The sequence below is a fragment of the Periophthalmus magnuspinnatus genome, chromosome 1 (assembly GCF_009829125.3).
Source record: "Periophthalmus magnuspinnatus isolate fPerMag1 chromosome 1, fPerMag1.2.pri, whole genome shotgun sequence".
NCBI lineage: Eukaryota > Metazoa > Chordata > Actinopteri > Gobiiformes > Gobiidae > Periophthalmus > Periophthalmus magnuspinnatus.
This window is the reverse complement of record NC_047126.1, coordinates 23423243-23437023: the sequence shown is the minus strand read 5'-3', so window position 1 is coordinate 23437023 and position 13781 is coordinate 23423243. Positions and strand designations below refer to the sequence as shown.

The window sequence follows — 13781 nt, the reverse complement described above, 5'->3', positions numbered from 1 at the left end:
CAGATATATTTTCAGCCAAACACGGACAGTTTGAATTCCCAGAAATGCAGTACCTATGAGCAGCCACTAGTGTGTCTTATCCAGTTCTTATCCAGTTCTTATTATAGATGCATGTTATAGACCATAGACCCACCATCCTCTTTAGTCCTGAGTAGAAGGGGGGCGCTGAGGGGCCCGTCCCCCAAGCGCGTGAAGGCCAGGACCCTCAGCTCGTACACGGTGTACTTGTGCAGCGGGGAAAGCATCAGGGACACGCGGCCCTCTCCAGAGACCACCTGCTCCCGCCGCGGGGATACCAGGTCACGCTCACTGTAAAACACCTGCAGGCAAATACACAGGGGGAATGTATGAGATCTGGTGTTATGTCAAGTTTTAGACACTGTTCAAACTGGTGGGGAGGGGGGAGTTCTGGAAACCTTGAGAAAAAACAAAACAAAACTTTTTTTCCCCTTTGGTTTGAGCTACAAAGGTTGTTTTTTTTTGCAGTTGGTATGGTGATGATAAAAAAAAAGAAAGAAAAAAAATCTAGTGTTTCCTCTGTATACTTGTTGAAATGACAAAAAAGCTGTGACCTGTGAGTGACGGTTTACAAATGCATAAAACCATGAATATGACCTAATATGTCACTAGATATGAAGTAAACATGTTCAAAACAAATATAGCCCTTAGTAAGACTTGTAACACTGATTTATTCTTAATTACAAAAACTTTGGACATGATAGCCAACTTGTTTATGTTATAATTTGGTACTTTGGTTCTCGCAGCGATTATCCAATCAGAAAGCAGTTGGTTTAAACTTCAAATGTCTCTCTCTGATCTGAATCATCACTACCTACCATCACTCTGCAGCTCAGTGAGTGAGAACTAGTGTTGCAAATTAGCTCAGGCCATAAACACTGATACCTGCATCAGATGACTTAATTGTTAATCTGTGTTTGTTGTATCTGTCCCCATTCAAATAAATAATAAATAAATTCAGGAGGCACATGAGGCACGGCCTGTCCATATAGTGAGCTCTGACAAAACACTGATTCAGCTGTGATTGTAATACCAAACATAAAGTCCATTTAACTATTTGATTTAGTTTTATTGTGTATTCTACTTCATGTAATATAAATGTTACAAAAAATAATAAAAAAAATAAGATAAGTTATATATATATAAAAAAAAAAAAAAAAAAAAAAAACACTGTTCAATCTCAAAACACAAATATCTATATTGGTTAAGTTCATGTTGTAGAATTTGATGATGTCATAATAAAAAAAATAAATAAATAAACACCCCCCTTTTCTCCCCGCTCTCGATTTTTTATTTGATTAGATTTTTTTATATTAAATTGAAAATTGCCATAACACAGTACAAAGAAACAAATCATGATACAGTTTTTTTCCCATATGCCCCGGCCCTACACTAAAACCTCTCTTGCTTACACTGTATTCACTTCCATCATTTTAGCTCCACTCTACCATGCACTCCTCCATTTCCTCCCATCACCTCGGAACACAGTCGCCGCCAATTCTGAACATGTCATCTCCGTAAACATACATAAAAGCAGGAGGCTCGGGTCTGCATTGGATGGAGGAGTAAAAGTCTATTATTAACATCGAAAGAGCGTTCGTCCCAGAGGGTGGTGAGAAACCTGTGTAGAGCAGGCGGACCGGAAGCACTTAAAGAACGAATATTGTGAATAAAAGGTCAGATATTACACACTCTGACTCATGTAAGCTTTTAGTCATGCTGAAATGTTGTCATGAAAACTTAAGGTTATTAGGTCAATCAAGTTTAATCAGTTCAATTAAGGCTAAAAATAGCTGTTAAAACTACCACTTGATGACATCACAAGGTGCAGCAGAGCATTTTGAGCTTTGGAGATGGAAATGTAGGCAGCATAATAATGAAGAATTACCAAACATGTGAATGAAACAAAACACCGCTCCAAGTATACTTTTTATGAGGTAACAACATGACTAAGATCTAAATCTAAAATTTTGCATAATATAGGACCATTAAAGTGTATACCACATTAAATCAACTAGTTATGCCCTCGGATCAAATTTCAGTTTTATACATTTTGGGAGGAGAAGCACTGTGATTTTTTGTGACTGCCTCTATTTTTCTACCATTACTGATTTATAATCTGGTAATATCCTTTATTCACACTGCCCAATAGATCACCAAATCTGTAATATAATATCATTTTTTTATCTACCGGTAAGTTTAAATTAATTACACTATTGGCATTTGACAAAGGTTGCGTTTTTTATGTACAATAATTTCCACCATAGTGTCACAATACTAAAATTTCAAACTCAATTTTGATACTAAGGAATAGGCTTGATACTCAATACCGATTCTGATACCACATGATAATTAAAAACACTCTTTAGACAATAGAATATTAATTTTCAATATTAAATAATAGTACTTTCTTTTATATTACCATGTGGCCTTATATCTGTGTAATCCCGTTTAAGTAGGTTCCATAGTGGTCCATGTATACTAGTCTATGTGTCTTCTGATACAGCTCAAGATCATTCTAAAGCTACTCAGAAACGGTTCATTTCTGTCCTGTGAATGTGACTTTTTTGTATCAATACCTGCTCAAATGAATATCAAGTTTCGATATTAGGTTTACTATCGATTGGTATCAGATTTTCAATTCTTTTAACAAGCCTAGTTTAGATCTGTACCAACATGTGCAATATCTGCCACTTCTACTTGTAATACATGTGTTAAGTTTTTATAATTAGATTAATATAATAATAAAAAGCTGTTGCCTTGTATCCCAGGATGACGCCGTTCTTCTGGACCTTCAGCACGGGGGTCCAGGTGAGCAGGATCTTGGTGGAGCTGACCGCCTCTGCTGTCACGTTCTGAGGAGGTCCAGAAGGAACTGAAAACACACAAATACATTATGTCAACAAAAACAATCTACTGCTGCCACTGCAAAACTAGCAGAGGTGGGTAGAAAAAAATTGTAAGTAAGAGTAATGTTACAGTACAATAATATTACTCAAGTCAAAATGCAAAGTAGTGGTACAACGATTTACTCAAGTGAAAGTGAAACAAAGTATCAACTGCTGGGACATAATATTCAGATTTTTTATTTGTAGTGAATGCAATTGGAACGACTTAACTTTATATAATGCACAAAATCTGGTATTTTTTAAGGATAGACACAAAAATAACCAAATTTAAATTATTTCTGAAGGAGCGGTGCAAGAAACACAAATGTTAATAATTTAATATTGTAAACATAAAGCTTTTGTCATGTGTAAACTTACTCACAGTGGGAAGAGTAACCAAAACCAAAAATTTTTTACTATTACTTCGATAAAAATATTATTCAAACAGGAGTAAAAGTAGCTCAAGATCATTCTAAAGTTATTCAGGATTGGTTCATTTTTGTCCTGTGAATGTAACTTTTTTAGTGTTGATCCTTCAAATGATGATCTACTTTACATATTAGTTTAAGTATCGATACTTCTCGATACTTTTGACAACCCTACTTTCCAACACTGCAAACAAACACTATCAAATCCAAATATAATCTTAATTGTTGCAATCATCAAATCACGCTGGGAAAAAGCAGCGATTCAAACAATATGATGTTCTCTACAAACAGTAAGGGAAAAAATAGCTAATCCTGTTGTCCCTCTCTATCTACTATCGGGATCTAACTGAATCATACATATCGATATTGGCACATTTTATCAATATCAACACATAGCAATATTGGGGCCAATACATTGCCCGTGCCTATCATTTATGAAGGAAAAAGTTAGGTAATGCAGCTGTAATGAGATGTTTAATTGCAGTAGTTGTCTAAGGTGTGTTTTGAGGTGTGAAAGTTTAAATAGCTAATAGTATTAAAAAGGTAGTCGTGATTTGAAAACAATACTTCTTACCAGACTCCGTTGTCATGGCAGCCAGTGTGTTGCTCCAAGGCCCCGGTCCGATGGAGTTGTAGGCTTGGATCTGAGCTTGGTAGTGAGTCCAGGGAATCAAACCTTCCACGGTGCATTCTGTGGCGCTCTCTCCCTCTATCTCTACGGTGCGCTGGTCTCCCTGTCCGTCTGTCCTCCACACGCGCAGACGATAGCCCATGGACTCAGGGCTGCTGTTGTACTCAGACTGCTCCAGAGGCTGAGTGAGGACGGCAGCAAAGACAAAAAGAAAAACGTTTAATCAAACTTTGAATGAACGCAATCCAAATGCCATAACTTCCTCAAGAAACACAAAAAAAAAATCCTGTCTCATTCTGCATAAAACTGTTAACCCTATCCTATTATCAAAACATACATCACTAATTTAATGCAACACATGTCAGGAAAATCACAATTAAATTTTTCCCAAATCATTCAGTTGAGTCTGAACGTGCAATCTATGAATCATTTGGACTCTTAATTTTTCATCTAATTGCAACTAAGTACAGTGTTGGGAGTAGGGACAGGGTGTATGTGAAAACAGGAATTTTCCGAGCAGTCAAGCCTCACTTTAAGTGAGTTATTGATGAGAGAACATTGTAACAAACCAGGTTAAAGGCTCATCAAAGTTGATTTTGCACAGTATGATGGTCTCATCATATGCGTGTGCACATGTACCTTCCACTTGATCCGGAGGCTGGTCTGAGAGGCGGCCTGCAGGCTGAGCTGTGTGGGGGGGCTGTCGGGGGAGTCTTGCAGGGTTTGGATGGTCCTGGAGGGGCTGCTCAGAGGACTGGTGCCCACGATGTTCAGCTGCCTCATACGGAACCTGCGCAGGGAGGAGACAAAGAATTAAGGTGCGTTCTCACTGGGGCATCAAAAACGATTTAGACGCCTCTAATTGAACACCTTTGCATTTGAGGACAAATGCCTCGGGTCCAGGGCATCGGTTGCGTTCTGTGTGTGCCTTTGGATATTTTGTTTTCTCTGCTCTGAACTCTGCCATCGTTCAAAAAGACACAGAGGTTGAGAGAGTAGCTTTAGTGTATTTATTACATAAAACCCATCAATGAAGGTAATCGGCTTGGCGGCGGCATGTCTGGGTCAGTGACTAGCCTTTATGCTAGCTGGTGCCCCCAGCATAATTAAGTTGCAGCTAGATTGTGGCTGATGCCTTTCTACTTTTTCTGGATAATGACATCACTAAATCACTGGAGCGTCGTCTCTGGTTGACGTGGCGCGTCAAACGCCAAAAGTTCAGCATTTTCAACTCTGGCGACAGACACTCTGTTTGCGTGAACACTCAAGACGCACCGCATCAACATCAGATTTGCTCCACTTTGACACTTCAAAATGCACTGCAAAACGCAGGGCGGCCAAGACGCGCGTCCACCATAGACTTTGCATGTAAACTCAGAGCCCCGGACGCCCCGGTGCCAACGCACCATTACTCAACTCAGCAGTGACCACCAAATGTGTTACTTATTTATTCATAGGTTTATTCACTCATAGGTTGTATCCACGTTCTAGTATTTGGCGACTGATCATTTCATATGGAGGGCAACAGTCATCAGAATTCTATGGAAGAATTACTATTTTTGAAAGAAATTTCCAAAAGAAAATCCACAAATATTAAAGTGGCCCCTCTTTCATTCTGGAGCAGCTCTTCTCCTGCTCTGGACCAGATGTGAAAGCACCTCACCACGAGCAATTTGGATCAACTTTATATCATCTCTACAGGTAAGCTTGGGTCTGTCTGTGCCACTCTGAGCAGTTGTCATGTCATGGAAATTCATTGGGTGATCAGCTGATGGCCTCTCATGTGGCTCATGGTGTGGTGTTTAGGGTGAAGTGTGTGTGGTGCCTGTGACCAACCAAACAGTCAAGTGAGCTAGTGCCATTGGGGCTACTCCACAGAGCGAAGAAATAGTTGAAAATTAAAAAGGGGCGCTATGTAACTTGAGAGTAGATGGTCTGAAGCCTTCTTTTGTCCACAGAAATGTTGTTGATTTGCCTGGAATGTTTCAGAAAATGGCATAAGCTTAAGAAATCTCCATGGGGACAAGCAGATGGTAAGTATTTTTAGGCAACAAAAACAACTGCAATTCAATAAATGAACAATAGACTGTGAAACAATCCAGGAAAAGCAATCACATTTTTATGCCAGTGACATACCCTCCACCAGAAAGTGCATAGTGCACCTTTATTACTAAGGTAATAATAATAAGAGAGAGGGATCGTAATTTCCCACATGAATAAAATTTAATTGAAAGTTAAGTTAATTATCTTGGAGCCCAGATTAGCTTGATACGTTAAGACAGATAGATACTTAAAGTACTTCTGTAGACAGGTGTATTAGACAAACTGATGTAGTCCCCACCGTGAGAAAGTGTAGGGTTTGAAGTTACAGACATGAAAATCACTTTATCTGAAAAGCCTGGGGTGTCACCGCTGACAGTCTAATCCCTGGGAATGGACTCTCAGGCACTCAGTGAGACTACCACAGATGAAGGCACAGATACAGGCTTAGGCACTCACATCGCCATGGAGACTGCAGTTAAAAACAGATGGAAATAACTGTGCTAATGAGGTTAGCACTGGCATTTAAATGGGAAATGGTTAGCAGTATTGCAAAAAACATATACTTCAAATAAAGGTGCAATAGTAACTTTTCTGGTGGAGGGTTTGCCATCTGCTCGTCTGCTGTTATTTCTTTGCTTGAGTTCCCCATCATAACCATAAACTTATCTACCTCCATGGAGATAAGCCAGGTGAAGTTACAGGTCACCTCTGTGGAGAGGTGACCCGGATAAAAGTAAGAAAACACATTTTTCAGGGTATTTTTTTTTTTTAAGCATTAACAATGCTTGAGATTAAACATACGCAACATCAGCAAGTTTAATTCCATACTGTGGGACATTGTAGGCATGGCAATATCATTGCTATGGAGACAAGCAGGGTTAGGGGGGGAGTCCCTTCTCAGTGCACTTTTAAAGACCACATGTTATGCATTCTTGTGGCTTAAATTCTCTCACATTTGAGCACCTTGGGATAAGCATTTAACTTTTTCTAACTAATAATGTCTGCATTTGGAAAATTTACTTTATAAACTATGACTGTTTTTGATGAGACGTTTATGCGATGGTTCGCCCTCTGCTGTCTGCAACGGGAACTAACATTTAGAAAGTAAACAATTTAGTCCGGTGATGGTTAATGTGCTTAAAAATTTACTTTGGTTTAATGGATTCAAGAAAGAAGTGTGAATGAGACAAAATACTGTTTAATGATACTGTCAATTTAACAATGGCTTACTGTGATTATGTGGTATAAAGTTGTTTCACTATTATCATTTATCGTTATATTTCTCTGTAGCAATATATTGTCCACAGAGGAGGTGGTAGTGACCAGACTGAAAGATTCCCTGTATCAGATAACACAGTGAGAGCCAGTCTGGTTTCTAGGCTACTTGCTCGTACCTGTACTGGGTGAAGGGGCTCAGGTTGGGGATCTGGATGGAGTTGGTGTCTGGCTGGTTCTCCTCCTGGTACAGAACCTTCCACGGCTCCTCTTTCCCGTCCTCCAGCACCACCTGGACATAAGCAAACATGTAGTCAGCTGGAACTGTCAGGGTAGAAGCTTAAAGCTCCACTGTGGAACATTTCATCCAACAGATTTACTTTTATTTCATTTCATGAAAAATAGATGCTCCCTTACAGTGAGTGGGTTAACTCATAATTTTAACTATTTATGGCCTGGAATGTTGCACAGTGGGGCTTAAGCATGCAGTATAATACAACTAAGCATCAAATTAACTTTATTATGAGTTTTTTGTGAGTTCTTGTGTATACTTTTGCACTGTTATTTCACATGGTATACTTGAAAATAAATAATAATTAACAAGCACATAAATAAAATAATAATCCAAAATAGATATGGCTTTTATTATTTTATCTATTTTATTATTTATAGTACATCTGACAATCAAATGGAATTAAAAAAAATATTGAATTGAATAAAATCAAATACCATCCTTTAAATTAAAAAGGGTTGGGAAAAAAACAAAGAGTGTGACTGGTTAAATTAATGGTTAAAAGCTTCAAAAAGTGAACATAACCTGGCATATCCCCATCCGTGTGTTAAATATCTATGAACAAGACATAACACTGGTGGTACCTGTCCCTCTATGATCCAGGTGGAGATGGCGGTCTTGCCGTCAGAGCCTGGTCTGAAGCGGAGGGTGGCTGTGCGCGGGCTGATGTTGGAGATCACCAGGTTAGAAGGAGCTCCAGGCAGCTCTGAAACAAAGCCCAGAGAATACAGAAAACATGTTCAGCCATTTTATGTTAAGGCACGTACATTGCAACTTTACACAGTTTAAAGTTTGATGTTTTGTATAAAAGAATGATCTAAAATGCTATGGAAATTGTATTGAAAAAAAGCTGGGCAGCGACTCAAATTTTTCATTGCGAATAATCGCATACTTGTGATTAATCGCATGTTTCAGTATTAGTCCATTTTATTACTCTTTGATTGTCTACATTCAAATATTGAATTGCAGTGTTATTTAACTTTTTTTTAATATATATATCAAAAAGCCTCTAGTCCTGTGGTGGTGATGTATCATCTGCTGCTCCTTTCTGCTCACTGTGACCTTGATAGAGGCTGGCAGGGTCCTGCTTTAGTCCTGATTCTGATCTGGTAAACAGTCCTCCTATTTAGTTCTTGTTTAGTCCCAGTTCAGTTCTGGTGCATTCCTGGTTCAAACCAGCTCTCTGCTTACTAAATATGAATATCTCAGTAGTTTTCAAAGACACGAGCAACAAACAAACTTGCCACAAAAAAATCATGTATTTTGTGGCGCTCTCTGTTTGCAGACTTTAGCTGGCCTTTTCTCCATGATCACTGACTCTTTTGGGATAGTTTAAATACTCAGATGGAGCTTTGACTCATCACTGTCGTTCTCTCTGTACAGAAGTGCTCTCTTCCTTATGTCCAGTGCACATACACACAGCGGACTCGCCCGCTCTGTGTGTGTGTGCTGAGCGGAGAGAGAGGAAAAAGTGAGCGCAGCGACTCACTGATCGGAGGGGGGCTCTTTGATCCAGATTTTTTGACTGATCCATGTGACCTGCGTTAACCTGCGTTAACATAATTAATTGCCATTAATGATTTTTTTTGTTAACGTGACTTGAAATGAACCTCAGCAATTAAAATAACTACAATAGTACATGTATTAACAAGTGTGTTCTCAAGATTTCCCTATTTTAAGTTATTTCAAGTTCAAAATCAACACAACAACGTAAATGTATCTGAGCACAGTTTGTCTAGTACAGCATATTGTATAAGCAGCTCTTGAGGTCAAAATAAGTCCTCTGTGGTCTGTCTGCATCTATGAATCGTTTTATTGTCCGATAATCAGAAAGTGTGCTGTTAGCATAATAGTTGTTGTTAGCTTTACAGTGGCGGCATAACTTAGGTCGGTGAAATTATGAAAAGTGCGTATAAACTCACTGCGGTGAATAATGAGGATGCTCGGAATACATAAGCAAAGTGAGGAATAACTTTGAACCACAGCAAACCATTTAAAATGAACTTAGAATTTAGGCCAGCACCTTTAATAATTCATGTAAACATATAGCAAATACCAGAAGCAACTTTTGATTTCAGATATTTTTTTCATCTTTAAAAAAAAACGCTCATATTTTTTTTCTTATTTCTACAATTGTTTTTTTCTTCTCTTTGCTTAATTCTCAAGCCATATTTCTAATTACCAAAAGTCTTGATATCAGCTGTCCAGTTCAGATGAGTGCCAAATTTCTTCTTCTCGCTGAATACATGAATACATAACCAGAGTGGACTGATAACTTCCCTGCCCCTCTCCCTCTCATCTTCTCCTCCACCACACAGCCTTTGCTCTTTTCCCCCTTGAATTCATAAATTAATAAAACCTCTCCAAATCCAAACCCGTCCCATCTCGGTTTTACTTTGTGCATTTATAAATTAGTCATCACAAAAATGTTCGGACAGCGACTCTCCTCTGCATCTCTTCAATGAGCAGTTGTCTGTTCTGTCTCATTAGATTCTCACTTATTTAAATATTTTTTGGGATTGCCTGTTGAATAGCAATGAGCCACAAGAAAAGAGTTAATATGTAACGTTAAAGGGCCCATATTACGCTATTTTCTGATCTATGTTTTTTGTTATAAAGTCATCAAAAACATACCTGGAGTTGTGTTTTGTTTCATTCACACTTGTTCATCACACAAACTCTGCATATTTAGGCTCAGTTCTTCACTCCACCCCACTTTGTGATGTCATGTGGTAATGCAGGAAGTGGCCTACTGTATTTTTAAACTCCATACACCTTCACTAGAATCATTTTTGATCATTTCAGCCCTGGAATTTCCAATCTAAACTAAACAAAACATAAAAGCATTTGCGGACTTTGGAGGTGAGGACAGACTAATAACATAATAAATAAGGTTTACTCAAACATGTGAACAAAACACATGTCCAGGTATGTTTTTGATGAAGTAACAACATTATAATATGGCTTAAAGTTCACAGAAATCAATTATGTGTAATATATTACCTTTAAATTCACATAAAGGATAAGGTAGAAATGGGCAGATAATGTAATATCGGTGATAATATCGGCATTGGTGGTATCGAACATTTTCCCGGGATTTAGAATGCATAATTTTCCAATACTTTATGAAAATGTGAGTCTGGTCAGCGGTAAATCTCCCAGAGTTCAGATGGATGCGATTGACGGGTGGATTAGCCAATCAGGGACATGCATGGTCCAAAACAAATACGGCGAGTGTATGCAGTTGCACAGTGGAGCGCTTCCTGTATCACCACTCAATGACATCACAGGGTGGAACAGTGTTTTCTGTTTCTTTGCCTAAATTTGCAGGGTGTGCGTGTTAAACATATGTCAATCCAACAAAACACATGATTTTTTGTGATGAGAAAACAACATTATAACATAGATCAGAAAAGAGCATGATATCGGCTCTTTCATTTTTCTTCTCCTGCCCCTATTCCAATCACACTAACCAAGTCATTCCCAACTGTGGAGAGGATATTTTAGAATTATGTGAAAATTGGAAATACTAGACATGAATCACCAGTCTGACAAGGCACCTTGATAAAATGTTATTTCTAGAAATGTCTGAAATTACAGTTCAACTCAAAATCTTAAGGCCAAGGAAAATTTTTTTACATGCCTCCATTTTGCAAAGGTAAATTGAAAATGGATTTTAAATTAATTCACCAAGCATTACCTTCTTCAAATGGTGTGTCTCTTTCTGAAATTTCCCCTTTGCTTGGATATAGACTTGTAAAATGTGCTTGCTATTTGACTATAAAAAAATATCATAGCTGTATTTTGATAATTGTAATCTTTATTTGGACAATACAGACACTAAAACGCATACGAAAAGAGACATTGGCATTATTAAAACTAATTTGATCAACAATTCACTTTATTCATAAATATGCATATTCATTTAGAAACCTTGATTTGGTTGATAATGCTTTTAAAATGTAGACATAATCGTTTGACTATTGTAGACTAATCGATAAACGAATCACTGACTACTCAACTTCTAAAATAATCATTTGTTGCTTGCCAGACAAATCCCAAATGATATCTGTCTGTATTTTTTATACAGAGGGATACCAGTCTGATTACCTTTTCCTCCATCGCGTCTCACACCAGAATCAAACCTTTGCTCATTGATTCTGCAGAAATTTTCGCTGTTTTGTTCTTTTTTCCTCATAAGCAGCCATATTTGTTTTGATACAGACAGACCATGTGTGTCCTCGATTGGCTAAACCATCTGTCAATCATGGCCATCTGAAAATAGGAAGATTACCTGTGTCTAGATTCACATCTTTGTAAACTATTGAAGTGTGTATTCTGGACCCCAGGCATGTCTCACTGTACGATAGAAATAATCGTTTGACTAGTTGGGTTAATCAAAAAATGCATCGCTAACTGGTCAACTACTAAAATAATCATTTGTTTGAGTCCTAAAATAAAATATAGGTTTAAATAATGTGGTTGTTTGGTGTGTGCTCTTGTACCTGGAGGGACCCCAGTGGAGATGGTAGAGGAAGTGACTGCCCCTCGGCCTGCGGCGGTCAGTGCTGCCACCTGTAGGCTGTAGGTGGTGGTAGAGGTGAGTCCGCTGAGATGGTACTGCAGGGTGGAGTTAGACAGGGCCTTCTCTTGAGCACTGGACTCTGCACCGGACACCTCCCACCTCAGCACGTAGCCTGGGGGGAACCAAACGGAAATAACTGAGCTTACAACAAGGCCGTTGACTTTGTTAGTTATGAGGGATTACAATAAGGAGAGACGGGCCGTCCATGCGAGTATAGCCGTGTATTGGTTACACTGACCTAAAGTTTGACAGAAGAACACAGCCTAAATATGCACGATTTGTCAATGAAAATGTTTTTGAAAATATTTTTGAAAATAGGTCTTACTTAGGTCTTCTTTAAATCCAGATGAGAGAAAACGTACAGTAATTTTTCCTGTCCACAAATGTACAAAGTGCTTCCATAATAATATCCTATGATTGGTCCAGTCTCTGGTCCACCAGTGAATGTGCTCTATTGCACCAGCGGGAGTATGCCAAGATGGATTCTCATGAGTTTGTGAACTCACAAATATCATGAGAATCCATCTTGCTGTCCAGGGTAGTAATCAAACTCCCTCAGAACAGAGGGGGGCGTGCCTTATCCAACAAATAAACAACAGAATCTTCATCGCAAACTACAGTGCAGAACAAAAGAAATGCATCATGGTTTGGTGACAGGTGCCCAGATCAGCCATGTTGTTTCTAATGTTAAACAGATTTTAAGCAACTTTCTGATTCATTTTTGCAGCGCTGCTTTACATCAGGCATCACCAGCCAACTAAGACAAAAGGAAAGAGAGAGACCAGTCCCTGATCGTCTATAACCCACCAGGAGCTGATAGAGCCGGAGGAGGAGAGGGGTGGGGGGTGGAAGGTGACCCCGACTCACTGAGCATCAGTCAGCGTGATGTGGAACAACTGGGTTCTACTAAGAGAGAGATGTGGCAAGGGAGAGAGAGAGCGGTGGGGCAGAGAAGGGAAGAGGGGAGGTAGAGTGAGGGAGGGATGGAGGGAGAGGGGAAGAGGGGGAAAGAAAGAGAGATCGTAGAGAGCGAGAGAGCGAGAGACAGTGAGAGAGACAGTGGGAAAGTGAGGGAGAAAGGAGGTAGAAAGAGAAAGGAGGAGACAGAGGGAGAAAAGGAGGAAGAAAGAAGAGAGAGGTAGAGAGTAGAGTGTGTAGGGACGGAGAAAGAGAAAAAGGGAGTCATGGTGGGAGAGGGGAGAAAGAAGGCGGGGGGAGAGAGAGAGGGATACGGGAGGTTGAGGGGACGAGAGAGCAAGAGCAGCAGGTGCATTTGTTCACTTTGATGAGGAGCCAATGGCTTCCTCTGGGAGATGGAGAGAGAGACTGAGAACGAGAGATGGAGGAAGAGAGAGAGCATAATAGTGAAGAGAGAGTGAAGGCAGCGGGGAGTGAAGCCAGACCAGGCTTGAATATATTACATACAACAACACAGTGCATGGATTAGGGTTGCGAAAAGATCGAAAATCAGATACTAATTGATACTAAAACTAGTACCGAAACTACCAAAAATACTTTTATCAATAACACAACTTTGAAATAATAATAATAATATATGAAGGGATGATACACAAAGTACTAGTGCTGTGATGATATTAAAATTTCAAACTTGATTTTGATACTAAGGAACAGACTCGATACTTAATACTGATTTTGATACCACAATAATAAAACATCACTC

The 13781-nt window shown here is 39.1% G+C and overlaps 1 protein-coding gene across 1 annotated transcript in view; it reads right to left on the bottom strand.

Annotated features, from left to right (window-relative positions):
* LOC117369807 (protein sidekick-1-like) overlaps positions 1 to 13781 on the bottom strand; it is a 261478-nt gene that overhangs the window by 34567 nt on the left and 213130 nt on the right. The window contains exons 23-29 of the mRNA XM_055222923.1: positions 12021 to 12212; positions 8100 to 8221; positions 7403 to 7515; positions 4605 to 4755; positions 3909 to 4146; positions 2778 to 2893; positions 134 to 320 (exon numbers count right to left, since the gene is read on the bottom strand). Of these exons, the coding sequence (XP_055078898.1) occupies positions 134 to 320; positions 2778 to 2893; positions 3909 to 4146; positions 4605 to 4755; positions 7403 to 7515; positions 8100 to 8221; positions 12021 to 12212 (1119 nt within the window). The remainder of the gene's footprint in view (positions 1 to 133; positions 321 to 2777; positions 2894 to 3908; positions 4147 to 4604; positions 4756 to 7402; positions 7516 to 8099; positions 8222 to 12020; positions 12213 to 13781) is intronic.